This window comes from Caretta caretta, chromosome 7 (assembly GCF_965140235.1).
Source record: "Caretta caretta isolate rCarCar2 chromosome 7, rCarCar1.hap1, whole genome shotgun sequence".
NCBI lineage: Eukaryota > Metazoa > Chordata > Testudines > Cheloniidae > Caretta > Caretta caretta.
The window spans coordinates 60692949-60714620 of record NC_134212.1 but is presented as its reverse complement, the minus strand read 5'-3'; the positions used below and the strand labels follow the sequence as shown (position 1 = coordinate 60714620).

Here is a 21672-nt window from a genome sequence, read left to right as displayed (position 1 = left end):
CCCAGCAGATCTGCAAGAGCCTCTAGCTCTGGGATGAACACTGCCATCGGGAGCAGAGTACTTGAAAGGCGGAGCCTGTCTGTGCAGGAGACAGAGCTTTCTCAGGGGCCAGGGCTGAGGACCATCCTCAAACATGCCACCTGATGCTCCATATGCCAGCTGCTGAGAGAGTAGCCAGTGCATGAAAACCAAACCCCCAAACTGCAGTTTGAAGAGGAAGAGTCTCTCTACTCTGCCAGAGCTGAAGTCTAACCTTTCTCCCCGACGTTGTCTGTCCCAGTGATATGTGCAGTGCTAAGCAGGGGCCAGATATTTTTCTAGGATTTCAACTCTTTGCTAGCTTTGCACTTTGAGATGGGACTGTCAGAGGGTGGTTGTGACCATGCTTGTGAACTGACCCCAAACCTGAAATGCCCCAAACCCTGTGGGGTTCAGCTGCAGATTCAGGGATTTTCTGAGCCTAAAATTACTTCAAGGGGGAAGATGCACTGTTTGCATTAAGGTGACCTAATCAACCCTTGTTAGGTCATGCCAGAAGGGGAGTGCCCTACTCCGAGGCAACAAACCACTCCCGAGGGCCAGGCCACCATCCCCACAAACCGAAGGGAAAGCAGCAGCCACCGCTGTCTAGCTGTCAGCCTCTGGCGCTCACTTGCGTCTGGCTATGCTGGTCTCCAGCCATGCAACACCACCCTGCCGGATAAAGAGGCCTTGCTCCCTGCACCCTGCCGTCTCGCCACCGGAGTCCTACAACATGCAAGAGTTGCAACAGCCTCCCCCCCGGAAGTCTTTGCGGTTTGTTCTTTTCCCCAGTTTTAGTAGTGGAGGGAGACAGCCCATTACATAGCGCTTATAAAGGATTGGTGGTTTACTGTATATAGTTTCATCAACTTGATAATTAGACTAGCTCGATTATTTGAGACTCACCTGCTTCGTTAATCTGATTTGTTTGCATGTCAGCAATTTTATGCTTTTGCTCATTTACTTTAGTTAACACAAAGCTGGAAGCCTCACTTGTTTCTTACCCAGTTATAAGGGGCCAGGACCAATGGAATCCCAATAGAGAGCTCTGTTCCCCACCTAGTGGCAGCCCACAGAACTGCCCTGATAGTCCTCAGCATGTTTTTTTGACCCACCTTAAATAAGAAAAACAGTCCTTAAAATTTCATGTGATTTTCTCCCTATGGGGAAAATCACAGGTAACAAATGCCAGTAGTCATGTTGCTTAAGACACTCTGGTAACGAGGTGTAGCCAGACAGCCAGCCCCCCCCCTCAGACCAGCATTGCTGGAAACACAGGAGGAAGCGGAACAGGGCACTTAACATATATTCCAGCACAGCCTTTGAAGCTGTGAAAGCACAGGTGTGCTGCTACAATGTGCCTCTGGGAACAGATACGAGGATTAAGCTCACAGCAGGCAGAGGCCCTGTGACAGACATGGCTCTTAGCCCCTACTAAATAGCGTGATGCACACACACCAACATCCTAGGTGGGAAAATATTTACCCTAATAAAAGAAATGTCCAGTAGTCGAAACTTATTGTTTCTCTCCCTTGCAAGTGTAAACTACTCTTGCGAAAGCTGGCGTCACCCTGACAGACCAGCCTCAATTTGGCATAAGAAAGGAGAAAGAGAATAAAGGAGTACAGAGGTATAAGTAGGGGACCTACAGCACCATGATTTTTGAGTACTTTTCACTATCTATCTGCTGGTCAGATAAGTGACAGCCTCCCAAGGCTTCTGCAGCTAAGAGGGTCCCTACGCCTTGTCCCTTATTCGTCTTTCCGTGGAATTGAGTGACCGATCCTGGCTTGGCACCGCTGGAATCGAGAGATGCAAGGAGGGTAAGAAGCACCCACACCTGATCTCCTATCTTTAGTGTACACATATTTTGAAATAGAGCTCTATACTTTGTTTTCTTTCTTTGGGATTGTGGCTTCAGTTTTGTAACTTGTTTGTGTGTGTAACATCTCTACATTTAAATAAGTAGGCACTAGCAATTTTGTAACCACATGATTAGAATCTAGCTTAATAAATTTTGGTAACCATTTATGCATAAGCCTGACTTGTTTTCTCTGGTTTACTGTAAAGCAGCCAACACAATTAAAGAACCTCAGTCATTTTGGCTCTAAAGCCTGGCCATTAGGTGAGAGTACTAAGAGCCTAGCGTTGAGTTGTGCCGCCTCCACGGGGCAAACTCTTGGGGCACCTGTCAGTCAATCCTGGCTGCCCGCTGCGAAGGAGCTCTGAGCTCTAGCAGTTAAAGTCACGGGTGTGGAGAGGCTCTTAGTGCTGCCATTGGGGCACCTGTCAGTCAGTATTGACTGCCCGCTGCGAAGGAGCTCTGAGCTCTAGCAGTTAAAGTCACAGGTGGTTAGGACCTTGGGGCATCCGTCAGCCTAGCCCGGGCTGCCCGCCGTGAAGGGACAGTGCGTCCTAGCAGTTAAAGTCATGGATGGTATAAACGGGCATAGCTGGCACCTCACCAAACATCCTTGGCCGTCGGCTAACACGAGGGTGGTATCAGAACTGGAATAGCATATTAGCTCACACTACAATATTGCACAGGTGCCTCTGATGTCATAAGCCTACCAGGTCTGCTATTGTCCACAGAGTCTTCCATGATCAACAAGACATGAATGCCAAAAGCAAAACAACCCGAGAAGCCCTTTTCAAGCCCTCCCAGGACTCCTTCAGACAGGGTATAAAGCAGCATGAAATCACAAAGAAGATGGAAGGCAGCACTTTCTCTCAGATCCCAGGTTGCTCCTCTTGGGCTGGAGTCAGAAAACCCTTGTCAAATGAGCACAGCTGATCTGGCATCACTGACTGTGTCTACACTAGCAAACTCATAGCGGTGATCGCCACCACTGTAGCACTGCTGCCAAAAGCTGCGGTGTGCACAGGGCTCCACTATTCTTCCCATGAGGGCATCTAACCCTGGTGTTAGAGCAGTGGTGCGCAAACTTTTCCAGTGGCGTCCCCATTGCCGCTCATGGAATTTGTCGTGACCCCCACCATTATTTGCAATCGGAAGTCATCCCTTACTTCTGTGCTGCTGCTGGCAGCGGCACTGCCTTCAGAGCTGGGCGGCCAGAGAGTGACAGCTGCTGGCCGGGGCATTCATGTTGTTTGTGGTGTGGGAGGACTATTCTTTTTAATCCACTCTGCAGTGCCCACTCTATTTTTATCCCGCTCCTGCTATTACAGAAGTGGGTCCTGCGAGATCCCAGTTTCTTCTCACCCCCTACCCCACCCAGAGAACCTCGTGTCCCCCAGGAGGGCACTCCCTCCAGTTCACGCACCGCTGTTAGAGCACACAGTGGTAAAACACTCATGCCTGCCCAAGCTAGCACAGTGCAGCGCTACCCAGTGGTAACAAGGGCAGGAGACCTGCTAGGGCAGCCATGATCGGATAGCTACAGCAGGAGTCTGGTGGGGCTTAGAAGTCATTGCTCTTGTTGGGGTCAGGATATGGATGGAGCCTCGTCACCACATAATCCCCAGGGATGTGGTGGAGTCCCTAGCAGAGCTTGCTGGTGTGACAAACTCCTAACAGGCTACTGCCAAAGGGGCTGAGCTGAACGCCCGTAAGCCAGCTGATGGGGCAGTTAGAGTGAGCTGGAGACCAACGTACACCAATAAGCTGCAATGTACCCACCTGGGACAGGATCAATAATTCCCTGCAGCAACGGCACCAGGATTTGTCCTCCACTGTATAACAAAAACTAAGGAAACTCCCACTGGAAAAAAAACTTGGTTAAATTGTTCAGGCAGAGAGAGTAACTGAAAGGGTTAGGTGATAACATTGCACTCTAGCTTTTCAAAGAGCCAAGGAATTCTACATTAAGCTCATTCAAATATCCTTAACTCTGCCCCTCCTTGTCACCCCTTAGCTCACAACTAGCTCAATAACGAGTTTAGCCACTGGCAGGTAAATGGAGATATTCAATGGCCAGGTGGCTTCCCCTCTCCATTTACCCTCTGTTGGCTGAGCTCATGATCTGTGCAGGGGTGGAGCCTCCTGCACTGCCACTAAGGGTATGCCTGCACAGAGGGGAGGCATCGATGCCAGCGCAGGCAGGCAGACGTGCTAGCAATCCTCCAGCTAGCGCATGACAAACAGCAGTGGGGCCGTGATGGCACAGGCAGTGGGGTGGGGTTAGAGTGTACTTGAGTGGCTCACGCACCCCAGCTGCTGTGTAGACATATCCTTAGCACGTCCAGTGCAGCCATCCTGGTGGTCAGCCCTGTGCTCCAGGACACAAGCCAACCAGTCACGATGGGTCAGGAAGCGACACCCCTAGGGTTATTCCCACGAGTGGGTCTCTTTGCTTGACACCTTCTCCTGTCAGTGACAGGCCATGGGATGAGACGGCCTCCTGCTCTGATCCAACCTGGCCACTCCTACGTTGTAAGAGTAAGAACACCTCAGCGCGTCTCTGCGAGCCGGGCCACCGGTCCTTCCATCCCGTCTGTGAGCCGGGGGCCGACAGCTCGAAGCCAGGCACCAGCTCGTGGTCACTCAGCACTAGGAATCAGACCCACTTCAGCACAGGGGCTTCCAAAGGCCACTGCCCCCCAGCCCGTAGGAGAGCACTGCACCAAGAAGCTGGCAGGCAGAGGGACTGAGCTGGCTCCAGAGCCCCCTGTCAGAGACCCGCATGCCCAGCCAGGGGAGAGGTGGGAGCCAGTTTCCTGCTCAGCTGGGCCGACTCAGAGCAGGAAGGAGTCTGAGGACAGAGAATGTCCCCTGAGTTGGAGGTTTCCTATTGTTTGTTACGCTCATTTTACCAAGGCCACCTCCGAGGCTGGAGCACCGAGTCCCTGCCATGGGGAGAGGAGAGCAGCATGGCTGGGGCAGTGGCGTTTTGCTTAGTGACCAACCCAAACCCCAGAGCCCTCCTTTGTCTCCAGCTCTCAGAGCTGGAGCACCAAAGCGTTTGGCACATGAAATCCGAAGCAACCCTCCCCGGGCGAGGGCAGTGCCGCCAACACAGCCAGGGGAGCCCTCGAGTAAAGATCACACGACAATCTCCATTTCCGATTTTCTTATCGTGAACAAAAGCATTGGGTCATTTGAGATTCAGATCAGACGTGTTCCCTATTCTCCGTCACCTGATTACATGGAAGGGCCCAAACTGTTAGGCTAGCCTACGGCAGCTCCTTCCCCAACACCCCGTGTAATGTAGCGTTTGTGAATCAAAGGGCCTTTCCTCCCAGGGCAATGGCACAGGATTTGCCACCTGCACTGGTTACTGCCGGGCGCAACCTGCTGCGACGGTTATTTGTTAGTCCCACCCTGCAAGGGGATCAAGGCAGAGGCTCCAGCTCAGCAGCTTCGAGAGGACGAGGCACGCTGGCATTCAGTGGTCTGTGAAGTTTGCCTTTCTCTTCTCCACGAAGGCTGCCATCCCTTCCTTCCGGTCATCCTGAGAGAGAGAGAGAGGGGGGCTCAGGGGCACGGTTTGTACAACAGTCGCTCTACAGACAAGCGGTCCACGGGGCAGCGCCTGTACTCACCGTAGCAAAGGTGGCATGGAAGAGCCTCTTCTCCATTTTATTCCCCTCAGTCAGCGTCATCTCAAAGGCTGAAAAAGAGGAGCCAGTGGCAGACGCGGGTGAACACGGAGGGCGTGGCTGGGCGTTTAACAATCTCATCTAGCCTGCTCCCTGAGAGGAGAGCCCTCCAAGGAGGGCGAGAGGGTTTGTACTGCCCCACCGCAGCCTCACCGGGGGAAGGCCAGAATCATGCACATTCCAGACCTCTCGTCCCCTCCTTCCACGTTCCTTTACCAGCTCCTGGGTGGCCGGGCAGGGGGCTCTCCCCAGACTGCACCCAAAGCCGGCTGACATGAAACCAGTGAGGTTTCAAAGAACCCCTCGCTCACGCGGAGCCACAGCACATTCGATTCCCCGCCATCCCCACCTGTTTGTATGAACCCAGGACTGCACTGTCTGGCCGGGGCTTTGGCAGGTGGGTGGGCCAGCTGGGACGGCGAGATGAGCATGCCCGCTAGATGTTTGCGCGAAAAGCATCGGCAGTGAAAGGGTAAACGCTGGCCTGCCCATAGTCCCCGTTAACCCCAGGCTGTCACCCTGTCTGGGCTAGCGCACCAGTCTGACTGCACGCACATCACTGCAGCAGCCACACTCTGGCCACAGTTGCAAGGTTTTAGGCCCAACCAGCAGAGCTGACGAACCCAGGCTTATCTTCAGAGATCATTATACTGAGATTGGCCAGACGTGAGCCTGCAGAACTGGGGTCACAGAGCTGAAGGCCAGAAGGGTCCCCCAGATCATCTCGTCTGGCCTCCTGTCTATCACAAGCCACCAACCCCACACATTCCCCACATGCAAACCCAGCAACCAAAACGAGACCGAAGCATTACAGCCCGCAGGAGGCTAGACTGCCGTGTGCCACAGGCAAGGAATAGGAGGGGCAGGGGACAGGTGACGGCTAGAGACCTCCGACCCGAGGGGCGTTCCTGGAGTGGGCCATGGCAGGGGGCTAAAAGGTGTAGTTGCCATTGAAACCGTGATATTACTTTTTTCATGCAAGTGCCTATTCCGGGACACCATTCCTCAGCAAGGCTGGCCTCTACGGCCATGGACCCAGAGCACCTCAGCCTCCCATTGGGTCCTGGTGGGGTCACTTCAGCCCAGTGAACCCACCCCCATGTTCAGCCATCTCTCAGCACTGCCTGCACCTGCATTGACAGCTTCCTTGGCCATTGCTGTTACGAGCTTAGAATTCCCTGCAATCTTCTCCCCACAACTGATGGCTTCTTCCAGCAGCTTCTCCACCGGGTAGATTTTGCTGACCAGGCCTAGGGAGGAGGGGGCACGTTACTGGACTGTCAGCACTTGGCGCTCAGCATTCCCGTGTCCTCCCCACACACCACCATCCGAGAACATGTTCACAACTCCCAGCTTCTGAGCAGTGGTGCTCGTCGGACAGTCTTGCCCGGGGTCCAATGTTTGACACCGGTAACGCAGAGCAGCTGCCGTCAGCAGACCCAGCGCGTGAACCTCGGGTCAGTTAGCAAGCTCTGCACATGGCACAAAGCCTAACTGGAGTACATCGTGGGCATGGCCCGAGGCGCGACTGTGCACGAGCATCCCCTTCCATCCCCTACACCCACTCCCATGTGTACTCAGAGCTGCGGCTGCCACCACTTGAGCCGGACAGTTCGTAGTGCCCAGCACCAGAGTGCGGAGGGGCTGGAAGCAGAGCACGGAGCAGCATTCGAACCCAGCAGCTTCGGCCTGGCCACGCAGCCGTCTCGCCCTCAGGTGTGTGGGCTTTGCAGGGCTGTGTGAAAGGCAGCTGGAGTCTTGGCCCCAAGTCAGCTCTTTATTGCTGATGGGGCCAGAGCCCAGGCTGTGATTCCCATTAGCAAACCCCTCTTCCTTCTAAACCGAGCACAGCTGAGGGAGACACCAGCATGGAGCCGCGGGATGCCACTGCAGAGCCCACAGAAAGCTCCCACTGTCACCCCACTTTGGAGCTTCCCCTGCAGGAGAGAAATGCCCGAGTGAAGCCTGCGGAGGCCATGGGATACCACCAGCCAAAAGCCACCCCATGCCGAGCTCCCTCTGTGCTTCAGACTGAGCAGCGGGAGGCACCTCGCTCCCAATCCCCGTTTTACCTCCTGGCAGCGAGTCCACATGAAACTGTAGGATCCAGAGCGGACAATAAGCGTGTGCCCAGCTACAGGGACAAAGGCCAAACTCCGCCCGGGAGATGGAATGGGGGAGGGTTGTTACCCTTTCTATTCTAGCTACGAGGCAGAGGGCTGCTGTCTACACAGCCAATTGCACACCAAACTGCTGTTCCAGTTGACAGCAATTTGGTCCCCTCCACCCAGCATCAGCTGCTGAGTGCAGCCCTTCCCGCTGGGGATCTGGACACCCTCCATAAGGCCATGGTGTGCAAAGAGCTGCCTTCCTGGCTGGACCCCTCGCCTGCTGGGTTGGTCTGAAGAGCCCCTGAGCTGATTTATCACGATCAGCCAGGATTTGGGGAGTAATAGTGAAGGGAGAATGCCTGGGGGAGGAAATCCTACTCAGGAACGTCCCCTTCTCTCTGAATGGTCTATCCCAGGACACTGAAAAGAGAAATAACGCGAGGCAGCAGACCCTCTGCACTAGGAGCGCCAGGGAGAGCGGCTGGGCAAACGCCTGACAGAGACGGGATCAGTGTGGAAGAGTGAGTCATAAGACAGAAGAGCCACGTGCCCCTAGCAGCCTCCAACCAGGTATGTTCCTAGGGAACAACTTCGCATGCTGGCTGGTCTGCAGCCTGGGGAAGCCACCTCCTGCTCCGTGCTACAGGGACGACTGGGCCACGCATGCAGCAGGGAACAGCCGGCTTTAAGGGACAGTGATGGATTTGTACTCCGGCAGGGCTCTGAGGCCCCGTTGTGCCTGGCAGCAGAGAATGCACTCTCTGCCCTGACTCATTTAGTTACCTGACACATGCCCAAGGCATGGAGCCAGGAGGATCTCAGTCGTCCATTGATCCACAGATGGGGAGTCCTCCCCAGGAGCCATGAGTTCTGGAGAAGGGAATGAAGTGACTTGCCAGCTTCAGTCAGCTCATCAAGGACCAGAAATGATGCGTGAGCAGCTCTCACGGATTGCCCTCTCACCCACAGCATGGGTACAGATACCGGCCCTGTCCTCAGCACTCTCCCCTCCCTTCCCACCTAGTGCCGCAGGAGGGGCCTGGTGGGAAGCCGTATACACTTGTGCCCATACCTGCTTCTTTGGCTTCCTGAGCAGAGATCCTGTCTCCGGTGAGGACCATTTCCATCGCCAGGGACTTGCCCACTGCTCTCGTGAGTCTCTGAGTCCCGCCAGCTCCTGTGGTTAATTAGAAAGGCTGCAATGAGCTTGCAAGGGTCAGTCAAGAGGAATTTCCTAAATAAACGCACCCCGATCACACACCTGCAACGGGTCAGGTCTGTGCACACGGGGGCGGCAGCACGGCAAGGAGAAGAGGAAGGGTGGGCAGGGAGACAAGCTGTTGGATCCTTATGTAACACGCAGTAAGAGACAGGTGCATTTCTACCTGCTGGCTGTTGTTTTATCACAGGGCTCTAGCTTTGTCCTAGAGCTTAAGGATGTCACCATATCCCATACCCCCACCCTGTGGAATTATGGGGCACCCTTGACTGCCATTCACTCTGTATGTAACCACTTGAACTATTCTCGACATAGATCTAGGCAAAGGGAGTGTTCTGGACCCCGCTACAAGTACATTTCTTGAGCATCTGGGATCTGAGATCGGGGCGAGCTCAGGGATCCCATTCCTTTTATGGGTCTTTAAAGTGACCACATGATTGACAGCTGCCCTGTGCTCGGACGCGGGTCTATCAATAGCTACCAATCAAAAATCAGAGGGTAAATCAGGCTAATTACTGAACGCAAGGCTCCAGATGACCCAACAACAGCACCACCTGACCTTGGAGGAATGGGGCGTGTGTCTAATGGACAAGAAAGTATCCTGACAACACATCTAGCAGGTGGAAGACCTACAGATTCCTGATGTTAGATACATACATGAAAAAAACGATACCAGCCAAGCCCAGAGCATTGAAAGGCAGCAGGAACAGTGAAGGAGGAATGGGACCAGAGATTGGTGTGGTCATTTAAAAAAAAAAAAAAAAGCGGGAGGAAGACACATGCCAGAGATCTGAGCGGGCTTTCACTGTGAAGCAGGAAGTTGTCAGACAGTGATATTTGTCTCTGCACACCACAAGAGGGCTGTCAACATTTGAAAGCCTGGTAGTTCGGGATTCCGAACTAACCAAGCCCATAAGAGATGCCTTGGTCTGAACTTATTGCACTCATGTCTTTATCTGAGTAACCAGAAAGGGTCGGTTTCAATGCTTCGTGTACCACGTGTCACTGGGACTCTCACAGTACCTTTCAATACGTCCTTTTAAAAGCATTCATTTCCCTAATGCCACCAGCCAGTGCCAGAGCTGGGAAGGAGCTTGGCCACCCTAGACGCTCGCAGGCAGGAGTGTGCTCAACATGGGTTACCTGGAATGGTTCCCAGCAAGATTTCGGGTTGCCCAAACTGCGCCTTCTCGCCAGCAAAGATGATATCGCACATCATGGCCAGCTCACAACCACCGCCCAGCTTCAGGGGAGAGAGGGGCACGGGTTAGAACTGGCATAGCGCCACCTGGCACACAAGGGTTTCTTGCAGTCGAGCTAGGTCCCATGGGATCAGAGGCCTCACAGTCTGCGCTGTATTCATCCAACGCAGGAGAGGGGGAACTAAAGTCACTTGCCCACAGTCACCCAAGGAGCGTATGGCTGAGCCAGGACTTGAATCCCCTTCGTCCAAGTTCCCATCTGATGCCCTAACCAGCACAGGGCTATAGAACTCACTTGAGGAGCCCGAAGAGAAACAGCTTAGTACAAAGCATTCCACTCCTCTCTTCCAGAAGAGACTAGGGGGTGAGGGATGGGACATTCCTCAAGGGAGGAAGGCAGAGCTGCTTCCTGGGCAAAGCAGGAGCAAAAAACTCCACAGCCAGAGCTGCAGGGAAGGAGGTGGTGTTTGGATGCACTTCCCTTATCCTGCTGCTTTGACTCAGAAAAATTTCCCATCAGCCCTCTCCATAAAAAGTATATTAAGACTACCACAATTCCCAGTTAAGACTGGCATCTGGGTCTGCCCGGAGCTGGCTGAGACAACGACACAGAAGTTAACCACAGTACAATATTTACCAAGAAACATTTTAGACTGTGGGGTAGATTAAGGAACGGAAAACCCAAACTCACCGCATATCCATTCACAGCTGCTATGACCGGCTTCCGGACCAGAGAGACTCTGTTCCAGTGTGCAAGGAAATTGCCCCCGTAACATTCCTGGAAGGTTCTGTTCTGCATCTCCTTTATATCTGCTCCAGCTGAGAGAGAGAATATTGTGTAGACAGGTTGAACTGGGAAATGACCATCCTTGGGCCACGTGGTGTTGTAGCCCTGTTGGTCCCAGGATATTAGATGTTATGCAGCACAATGGAAGAAGAGCTCTGTGTAAGCTTGACAGCTTCTCTGTCCCACCAACAGAGGCTAGTCCAATACAAGATATTGCCTCCCCCACCTTCTCGCTAACATCCTTTGATCAGTAAGCGATCAGCACTAGATTGGTTTGTCTAAAACTTACAGGGGCCTATTGAAAATATTTCAGGTCCAACCCCTGTCTCCAAGTTGCCCTGATAAGATTTGTGATTTGCCAAAAAAAAAAAAAAAAAAAATCCCAGAAATCGTCCTATTTTGTAAAAGTTTTCTTGCCTCCTGTTACTGTGTGAAAAACTGATAGATGCGGGAAAGGGCTCAGACTGCGCTGGGGAACCCGGGAAACTGACTCTACACTCAGAGCTCCCCCACTGAAAGAGAGAGAAATACTATTTTCTCTACTCTCTTTCCACACAGGGATCTTAGGGCTTACTTGTAGGAAGAGCAGTAGGTAACATATGCTCAGAGAGAGGCGTGATGCTTAAGCTGAGTGTCTCTTTAACAAAAGCACCTGTCACATTGCATGCCAGAAAGACATGGTTATAAAGCATCTGGCCTTAAAAATAATCCCCCATCCTTGGGGCTTCACACTGGGTTCTCAGTGGCAAAGCCAGACCCTCGCCATGATCCAGGTGCGATTTGTTTTTTCACCCAGGGGAAGGGCTGGAACCTCTAGTGTTTGGACATTTAAAATCCAACTGGACAAACACGGAGGGTACGTCTACCCTAGAAACGCTGCGACTGCGCCTCTGCAGTGATGAAGCGTAGACGCTTCCTGCAGTAGCAGAAGGGGTTCTTCCATCACTGTAGTAAATCCACCTCTGCGAGGCAGCAGCTGGGTCAAAGAAAGAATTCTCCCATCGACCTGGCAGCGTCTACACTGGGATGAAGGTCAGCTTCATTACATCACACAGGGGATGACAATTTTCCACAGCCCTGAGCCATATAGTTAAGCCCACCTAGCTCTGGATTGCAGGCCAGCCCTGGGAAGCATCCTTCACTAACCCCTGGGTACGAGGGGGGCCTTTCCCATCTCTAATGCTCACAAGTCTCTGAACATTCTGGGGGAGCAGCCAACCACTCGGGATCCCCAGAATTATCAGCGGCTTAATGCCTTGAATCTCTCACACACAGCTGGGTTCTCCCCTTTCCAAGAGAAGTGGGGATGAGGCTCTTCCATCCAAAACCAGACCCACGACAGGAGTCAGCGATTCCCCTTCCTAAACTCAAGCCCTGTTTTCCTCTGAAAGTGCTCCTGTAAGGAACAGCAGAGCTCCCTAGCATCGCCATCCACAAGGGAGGGCATCCAGAAGGCAGCTCCCAGTTGGGCTCAGAGTTTTCCTGTAGTTCTCACACATCCTCTTCACCAGGAGACAAAACATTTAAAATCGAAGCAGTCACCCCGAGGCCTTTGCAGCCCCTGCAAGCCCACCACCTGCCAATGGCAAGTGGGTGGCTAAGGCAAACATCTTCCAGCCCACTCACCTTGCTATGGGACGTGCCGAGTGAGCCGCCCCAGAGAGCCCCAGGGTGCCCTCTCTGCATACCTGCAAAGGCTTTCTCGCTGCCAGTGATGACAATGGCTCCCACATGTGGGTCCTTCTCGAAGGAGTCCAGGGCCTGGTTCATCTCGTTCATGAGGCCATCGCAGAGGGCATTCAAGGCCTTGGGGCGGTTCAGCTGGATCACTCCTACATTCTGCTTCACCCCCTTCTTCTCCACCACGAGGTACTGGAACTGAGTGCCTGCCAGGAAGGGACACCGGCACATTGTTACAGCAGTGGGTGGCACTGCACGGGATGGACCTGCTTTCTGGCGGACTGGGATCGCCCTCCTATCCTGCAAGGGCAAGCACCCGCCCCTCTTCTGCCAAAGCCGTCGCACTTCTGCCAGGGCCCCCAGTTACCAGGCCTCTGCACCAGCGTGGAGCAGTTCTGTGGCTTGCTGACTCTGGGCTTCACAAGTCTGCTCTGCTGGCTAGTGTCCTGCACGGAGAACGACTCAGGACAGGGCTGGCTTCCTGTGGTTACGAGCACACAGTCAGCACCCGCCTGCTGCTTTCCCTGGCGTTTCCTACAATGCACAGGGCTTGCCCCTGCTAGTTGGGGACTGCACAGCCTGGCCAGAGGCTGTGAGAGCTGGGCAGACTGTAGGGGCCTGCCCTTCAGGGCAATGCCCAATGAGCAGCTCAGCTATCCCACACCCAGGCTGCTGGAACTCCTACCCTGTACCTTGGGTGGCTCCACATTTCATTTCAGCCTCTGGCTGACAGCTCTTTAAAGCCCTCCCTACCTGCTGGACTGGAGAAGCATTCTGTGCGTCTCCACCTGACTGCTGCAGGACTCTCTCCCTTACTGTACCCTCCCCTAGAGCCTCTTAGCGATGTGTTGTAGGGAGGGTTGGGAGAGATGACCTTTATTATTCTGTCCCTTCTCTCAGCCTTCAGCGTTGGCCCCCTCCCCATGGATTATCTAGGCTGGTCTCCCTTTAGAGCTTCCCCAGGGAGTAGTGACACTGACAGAGTCTTGTCTATTTCACAGCTGGGGCTGGTTCAAACCAACCTTGATAATTTCACTATACTGCTGCTCCCGAAAGTTCTGGGCAGCAGCAGAGGCACTGGGGAGTTTGCAATCTCAGGCAAATAGGGCTGCATCTGGTATCCCATTTGGAAGGTTTTGTTCATAATCATTAAGGCCAGCAACCTACTTTAAAATAATTCACACCTAGCTCTTGCTTAGCAATTGTCAGCAGAGGATAGAAGCACTTTACAAAGGCAGGTTGTACCATTATCCCATTTTATAGATGGGCCTTGCGGGGTAAGAACTACCCTAAGATCACACCAAAAGTCAATGGCAGAACTTTGCACCGAACCCAGGAGTCCCGGATCCTAGTCCAGCGAAAAGTGACAAATGAAAGTGTAAATTCTGCAGAAGCTGATGGTGTAAACCCAATCCCCTTCCATTGGTAGTGGGCATTACCAAGCCCTCCAGGACCTACCTCAATGGTAGCAGTACACTACAGAAGATGGCAGCAGTACACCAACAAGGACAGCCTGCAGAAAAGCAGCAATAATCCAAGGCACTTCTGGGTTAAAAGGTGCAGCCTCCACAACCAGGAGCCTCCAATAAAATGCATTCCAAAAGAATGGGCCAAAAGAAATCTGATGAGGTTCAACAAGGACAAGTGCAGAGTTCTGCACTTAGGACAGAAGAATCCAATGCACCGCTACAGACTAGGGAACGAATGGCTAGGCAGCAGTTCTGCGGAAAAGGACCTAGGGGTGACAGTGGACAAGAAGCTGAATATGAGTCAACAGTGTGCCCTTGTTGCCAAGGAGGCCAATGGCATTTTGGGATGTATACGTAGGGGCATTGCCAGCAGATCGAGGGACGTGATCGTTCCCCTCTATTCGACACTGGTGAGGCCTCATCTGGAGTACTGTGTCCAGTTTTGGGCCCCACACTACAAGAAGGATGTGGAAAAATTGGAAAGAGTCCAGCGGAGGGCAACAAAAATGATTAGGGGCCTGGAACACATGACTTATGAGTAGAGGCTGAGGGAACTGGGATTGCTTAGTCTGCAGAAAAGAAGAATGAGGGGGGATTTGATAGCTGCTTTCAACTACCTGAAAGGGGGTTCCAAAGAGGATGGATCTAGACTGTTCTCAGTGGTACCAGATGACAGAATGAGGAGTAATGGTCTCAAGTTGCAGTGGGGGAGATTTAGGTTGGATATTAGGAAAAACTTTTTCACTAGGAGGGTGGTGAAACACTGGAATGCGTTACCTAGGGAGGTGGTGGAATCTCCTTCCTTAGAAGTTTTTAAGGTCAAGCTTGACAAAGCCCTGGCTGGGATGATTTAATTGGGGATCGGTCCTGCTTTGAGCAGGGGGTTGGACTAGATGCCCTCCTGAGGTCGCTTCCAACCCTGATATTCTATAATTCTAATTGAAATCCCTTCAATTGTTCTAGTTATATTTATTCCTGTGTGTGTATGCAGGTACGACGGGCTCCTCCCAGACTATCTGCTCCTCTTAACCTGAGCCTGCCATGTCCTCAGAATGGGGATTTTGTGGCACTTTTTGCCATAGCAACCCTGTCCCAAGCACTGGTTTAGGGGCTTTGCTGCAGCATCTAGCAAGAGACAGATCTGCCTGGGAAATGATGCCCCATTCTTTGGCCTCCTTGGATTATTGGGGGAAACCATCAAATTTTCAAATTGGGGTACCTGAAAATCCATATGTAGGCTCATAATGAAGTGGCCTGGATCTCAGAACTGCTGGAGTCAGTGCGAGCTGCAGGTGCTCAATAACGTTGCAAGTCAGGCTACTTTTACATAGGAGCCTAAATATGGATGACAGGAAGCCAGGCATGGAAATCAAGGCCCATATCATAGGCTTTTAACTCACAAAAGTTGCCTCCCCAGGCTTGTGTGAACCTGGACAATGATGGGGTTCAAGCTTTGTCCTCACTATAGCTGGCCTTACAGGACCTATTTTTCTATCCAAACCCTGCTTCACATCATATTAGCCACGGTGACCCCTTTGGCAGCACCACCAATGACAGACCCACCAATCAGCCTGGCTGCAGGCATTGATTAAAGGGGCACTGTACATTGGAATTGTAAGAAAAGCCATTTTCTGATGCTCTGTGCAGGGGCACCATAAATCCGGATTTTATTCTTAAATTCCATTTTTAAAGCATCCAAGAGGTTTCCCACTCCTCTGCTGAGTTCTATAAGGATCTTTTTCCAATTAGCTGTCTCCCCCTCTCCGACTAGCCAGGAGACCCGTGAAACTGACTTTGCAAGGTGCTGTCACATGCATGATGCACAACTGAAGAGGAAAATAGTTTTTCCTCGATCAATCCTTCAGTTACGGGAATGTTGTGCCGACAAGGGGCTCTGTTCAGGAGTCTGGCATCATATGGGAGGACAGGGGCCTTACGTACAGCTTTAACAACAGATGGCACAACAGCAAGGTTGATTTTCAAGTTGACCTTGAAGTTGGTGCCCTCTGAAGTCAAATTCCTGAAACCATTGAATTAACTGCATGGAAGTGGACTGATCGAGTAAACTGATCTATATATGCACCACCAGTATGAAAGTCTCATACAAGAGCAGCAGATCTCCTCTTGTGTAAGCAGAATCAAAGCATTCTACATATACGTCTCTCCTGTGTGTATTTCTGTATTGCACCTAACTGGTGCAAAGTGTAATTCATACACTGCTCTCAAAGCATTTGTCAAAGGAAGATCAGGATCATCATCCCACATTACAAATGGCAGAATGGAGGGGAAATAATTACCCATGTGCTTTTCTGATCAGGAGCCGCAATTGTTCTGGTCACTTACTCCACACCTGATGACATAACCCTCCACTGGTGAGGTCACACTCACCTCCACAGCAGCCAAATGAACCTTAAGTGAGGACATTAGCAGGCAGATGCTTAAAGGAACAAACATCCTGTTTACACACCAGGTCCCAAGGAAGGTTTAGTTAGGCTAAATAAAAGGAGTACTTGTGGCACCTTAGAGACTAACCAATTTATTTGAGCATGAGCTTTCGTGAGCTACAGCTCACTTAATCGGACGCATACCGTGGAAACTGCAGCAGACTTTATATACACACAGAGAATATGAAACAATACCTCCTCCCACCCCACTGTCCTGCTGGTAATAGCTTATCTAAAGTGATCATCAGGTTGGGCCATTTCCAGCACAAATCCAGGTTCTCTCACACCCCCCCACCCCCATACACACACAAATTCACTCTCCTGCTGGTGATAGCCCATCCAAAGTGACAACTCTTTACACAATGTGCATGATAATCAAGTTGGGCCATTTCCAGCACAAATCCAGGTTTTCTCACACCCCTCCACCCCCATACACACACAAACTCACTCTCCTGCTGGTAAGTGAGTTTGTGTGTGTATGGGGGTGGGGGTGTGTGTGAGAAAACCTGGATTTGTGCTGGAAATGGCCCACCTTGATTATCATGCACATTGTAGGGAGAGTGGTCACTTTGGATGAGCTATTACCAGCAGGATAGTGAGTTTGTGTGTGTGGTTTTTGGGAGGGGGGTGAGAGAACCTGGATTTGTGCAGGAAATGGCCCAACTTGATTATCATGCACATTGTGTAAAGAGTTGTCACTTTGGATGGGCTATCACCAGCAGGAGAGTGAATTTGTGTGGGGGGGTGGAGGGTGAGAAAACCTGGATTTGTGCTGGAAATGGCCCAACCTGATGATCACTTTAGATAAGCTATTACCAGCAGGACAGTGGGGTGGGAGGAGGTATTGTTTCATATTCTCTGTGTGTATATAAAGTCTGCTGCAGTTTCCACGGTATGCATCCGATGAAGTGAGCTGTAGCTCATGAAAGCTCATGCTCAAATAAATTGGTTAGTCTCTAAGGTGCCACAAGTACTCCTTTTCTTTTTGCGAATACAGACTAACACGGCTGTTACTCTGAAACCTGTCATTAGGCTAAATAAGTTTTATTGCCCAAAAGCATTAGGATGGCTAGCATCTACTTTGAGTAACCAAAAAAGGGGAGAAGAATACATGGAGAAATCACAAGGATTCCACCCCCAAGTTTAAAGGAAAGCATAATTTAATAAAGAATGATTTAGTTGGGGATTGGTTCTGCTTTGAGCAGAGGGTTGGACTAGATGACCTCCTGAGGTCTCTTCCAACCCTCATATTCTAGGATAACCAGATCCAGCTTCCAACCCAGCTCAGGCTACAGCTCCCCTCAAATACACCAGGAGCATCAACTCCAATATGGTGCTTAGCACGAACCTTCCACTGAGAAAGCACAATGCCTGAATCCTGCTTCATTGGTCGGATTTGAAAGAATGTTACACACAAAAAAAACCAAAACACATATTAATCATTTCCTGTATGAAAGGTATGGGAGGCAATCAAACATGCACCCACACTTCAGACACTCATTCATAGAATCATAGGACTGGAAGGAGCCACAGCGCTAAGTATTATCTAGACCAGTGGTTTTCAAAGACGGTCCGCCGCTTGTTCAGGGAAAGCCCCTGGCGTGCCGGACCGGTTTGTTGACCTGCCGCATCCGCAGGTTCGGCCGATCGCAGCCCCCATTGGCCTGGAGCAGCGAACCGCGGCCTGTGGGAGCCACGATCGGCCAAACCTGCGGACACGGCAGGTCAACAAACCGGTCTGGCCCGCCAGGGGCTTTCCCTGAACAAGCAGCGGATCTGCTTTGAGAACCACTGATCTAGACCAGCCCTGACAGGTGTTTGTCTAACCTGCTCTTAAAAATCCCCAATGATGGAGATTCCACAACCTCTCTAGGCAATTTATTCCAGTGCTTAACCACCCTGACAGTTAGGAAGTTTTTCCTAATGTCCAGCCTAAACCTCCCTTGCTGCAATTTAAAGCCCATTGCTTCTTGTCCTATCCTCCGAGGTTAAGAACAATAATTTTTCTCCCTCCTCCTTGGGGCAACCAATCCACAGGACTTTCCACACACACACGTGAAGAAAAGCAACCCAGGCATACTAGAGGCTGTGTGAATAGATTATCCAGCAGCTACAATACCTAGAATTGCCAGATATATATACACAAGCTAAATATAGCAAGTCTCTTCACTCTAACCCACTCACTAACACTCCTCAGCAGACCTGCAATCAAGTGAATTTGGCTCTAATTTCTTTTCTTAACATTAAAAAAAAAAAGTTCATTGAGACCATGCGAGCAATATTTTTATGCAAGGCCCTGTGTATCAGCTCCTATTGCATCAGCCCTCTCCCCTGGTCAGTAATGCCAACTTGGATGCACAGTGTGTTCCTCCCACAACTATTTTAGTTCCATTTCTCACCCCCTGCCCTTATTCCAATCTGCCAAGCCACTCCCTGTGCTGTGTGTAAATCTCTCCTGAAGCCTCACTTCTCCTCCTGAAGAGTGAATAATTTCACATATGACATTAAGGCTTTGTCTACACTGGCAAGTGAAAGATAAAACTTGTGTCATTCAGAGGTGTTAAAAAAAGCAACACGAATTGTTCTCCGGAGCATTCAACTAATGCCCAGAGAACCAACAGTACCAAGCAGGAGGAATCTGTAAAAGGCTCTGACCACACTGAGCTAGAGTTAGTGCTGCAAAACTGAAATTAACATTCCCACGACTATGTCAGAGCAGCCTGGCAGAACCCAGCCTGTGAGAGGTCAGTCTTTTGGTCTGCAATTAAAACAGACCCTTATTTTTCCATCATCCTCACCATAGCAATGATGGGTGAAGAGATTTGGGCCTAGGCCCACTGGTAAATTTTACAAGGCTGGTGTCAGAAAAGAACCTGGTACAAAATAATGGCTAGTAGGAAGCCAGCTGGGGGTAGCTCCCAACGGCCATTCAATTTCCCACACGAGTGGCAACCCAGCTCCTAGCACCAGCAGCATCCCAATGTCCCCTTACCAGCACGCCTGGAGACTGACCTTGCCTCTCAGCAGGCCTGAGGCACACTGTGGGGCAGCATGGGGAAGGCTTGCGCTGCTGCCCACTCTAAACCTGACCTTGGATACAGGTTTTCCTTCTCCAGGGCAGCACATCCGGCCCCTTTCACAAGCCCCGAATTAACTGAGAAAGAACTGAATGTGGAGGTCTCGCAGACGGGCTCCCGTCACCCTGAGCCCTGCTGGCATGGCTCTTGACACATCCACGTCAGCCGCAGGAACTGTCTGCACAGGGCAAGGGAAGAGGGTATGACCAGGTGGCCCCTGGCCAGTCCTCAGGCAAGCCCCTAGAACCAGGCTGAGGCACTGACCGCTGCGAGGTGCTGTCATGAGTGCCCCATGCCCACAAAGCAGGGTGGGTGCAAAGAGTGCCTTGGAAGTCACCAGGACTGACGGCTCCCCAGCCAGCTTGAACGGGAGACAGGGCACCGGGCACAGCTCTGGCATTACTGCTGCCCACAGTGCAATGCAGCCCTGAGCTCCTGGGCGGCAACTCCAGGGGTGGGCAGCAAGCAGCAAGAGAGTGAGACAGGAGCTGCTGGGGGAACCGTATTTGTTTGGATAGGCAGAGCTCAACTCAGGAGAACTTTGCCCTCTGCTTTTGGGCAACAACAACTCCTCCTCCAGAGCTGGTCATGCTGGCTGGGCCTTAGGCCCCTGCATGAACTTCCAGACAGCAATCTCAAAGCATGGCACAGCCCTCCCCACTGCCCTACAGAATCCCCAGGCCGCAGGATCAGGCGGACAGAGAGGGACGGGGCAGTGCAGGGAGCCAGCTCCATGGGGCAGAACCCTCTCCTGAGAAGGTGGGGGAGCACACACAGACAAAGCACATCAAGGCCCAGCAATACTAGCCAGAGAGGGGAGCGATCGCCCGAGGAGCCAGCCGGGCAGGGGCAGCAGGCTCCACAGCGGGTGTGCCGAGCACCCTGCAGGGAACTGAATCACCCCTGTCCCGCAGCCCCAGCCCCCCACTATACCCCGGGACACCCCAGCCCCCCACTATACCCCGGGACACCCTAGCCCCTGCACCCCAGCCCCCCACTATACCCCGGGACACCCCAGCCCCCCACTATACCCGGGGACACCCTAGCCCCTGCACCCCAGCCCCCCACTATACCCCGGGACACCTCAGTCCCGGGACACCCCAGCCCACAACCGGCCCCCACTGTACCCCCGGCCCCGGGACACCAGCCGCCGCTCACCCGCCGAGCAGAGCCGAGCCGGGGCTCGCAGCAGCAGGCGGGCTGGGGCCCGGGCCGGACAGAGCAGCGCGCGGACCAAGAGAGCCATGGCGGAGCTGAGCCACGGGAGCCGGACCCCGCCCCCAGCGCCTATATCGCATAGCCCCGCCCCCGCCCCCAGCGCCTTCATAAGCACAGCCCCGCCCCCAAGACCTTCGTCGCATAGCTCCGCCCCCTGCCCCTGGGTGGGTTCAGAGACCGGGGAGAAGCAGGGGCTGTGGGTGGGTTCAGGAGAGCAGGGATGATGGGCTGTGGGTAAATTCAGGGGAGGATCAGGGGTGTAGGTCGGCTCAGGAGAGGGGGTGGGTGGCCGGCCATGGGCAGGCCTTCTTATCTCACCTGATGGGTCCTGAATGGGTACTGTCCCCTCCCGGCCCTTCTAACTGCTGGAGGACCACGTTTTGTTGGTTCCACAGATAGAGAGGGGGAGCAACTTGCCCAAAGTACAACAGGTCGATAGGAAAACCAGCAATGGAACCCAGGAGTCCTGCCTCCCAATCAGTGATGTCCCTAGGCAGTGCTGGGAGGTCTAGACCCCCTCCCCTTCTATTCCAGGCAATGCTCTTCCTTTGCGTTTTTATGTCAGCTTTCTACAAGGACTCCAGCAGGGGCCAGAGAAGTCTTGAAGCAGCCATCACAACACTTAGTTGTTTATTAGCTCACCAGGAATGCAGTATCTTAAAAGGTTCTCATGCTTCCAGGGAGTGAAGGATCAGATGCTCTAGTCTTAACCCAATTGTAGCACTGGTGGTCCCTCCCTACTAAGCCAAGTGTCCAGTACCACTTTTAGGTTCTGCAGATTATTTGTGGGTTGGATCACCTGGGAGCTCCCACCCCATGACTTCAGTTTTTATACTCGGGGTGTTTACAGGGTTGAGTGGTGACTCTCTTTTTTTCTATTGGACC

The 21672-nt window shown here is 52.3% G+C and overlaps 1 protein-coding gene across 1 annotated transcript; it reads right to left on the bottom strand.

Moving 5' to 3' along the window:
• Positions 1-5036: 5036 nt before the first annotated feature.
• On the bottom strand, positions 5037-20867 carry ECHS1 (enoyl-CoA hydratase, short chain 1). The gene is made up of 8 exons (XM_048859107.2): positions 20728-20867; positions 12588-12785; positions 10804-10931; positions 10054-10153; positions 8764-8868; positions 6711-6830; positions 5524-5591; positions 5037-5432 (listed from the first exon to the last, which is right to left on the bottom strand). The coding sequence occupies exons 1-8, from the start codon at positions 20813-20815 to the stop codon at positions 5367-5369; spliced, it is 873 nt and encodes a 290-aa protein (XP_048715064.1). The 5' UTR covers positions 20816-20867; the 3' UTR covers positions 5037-5366.
• Positions 20868-21672: the final 805 nt, after the last annotated feature.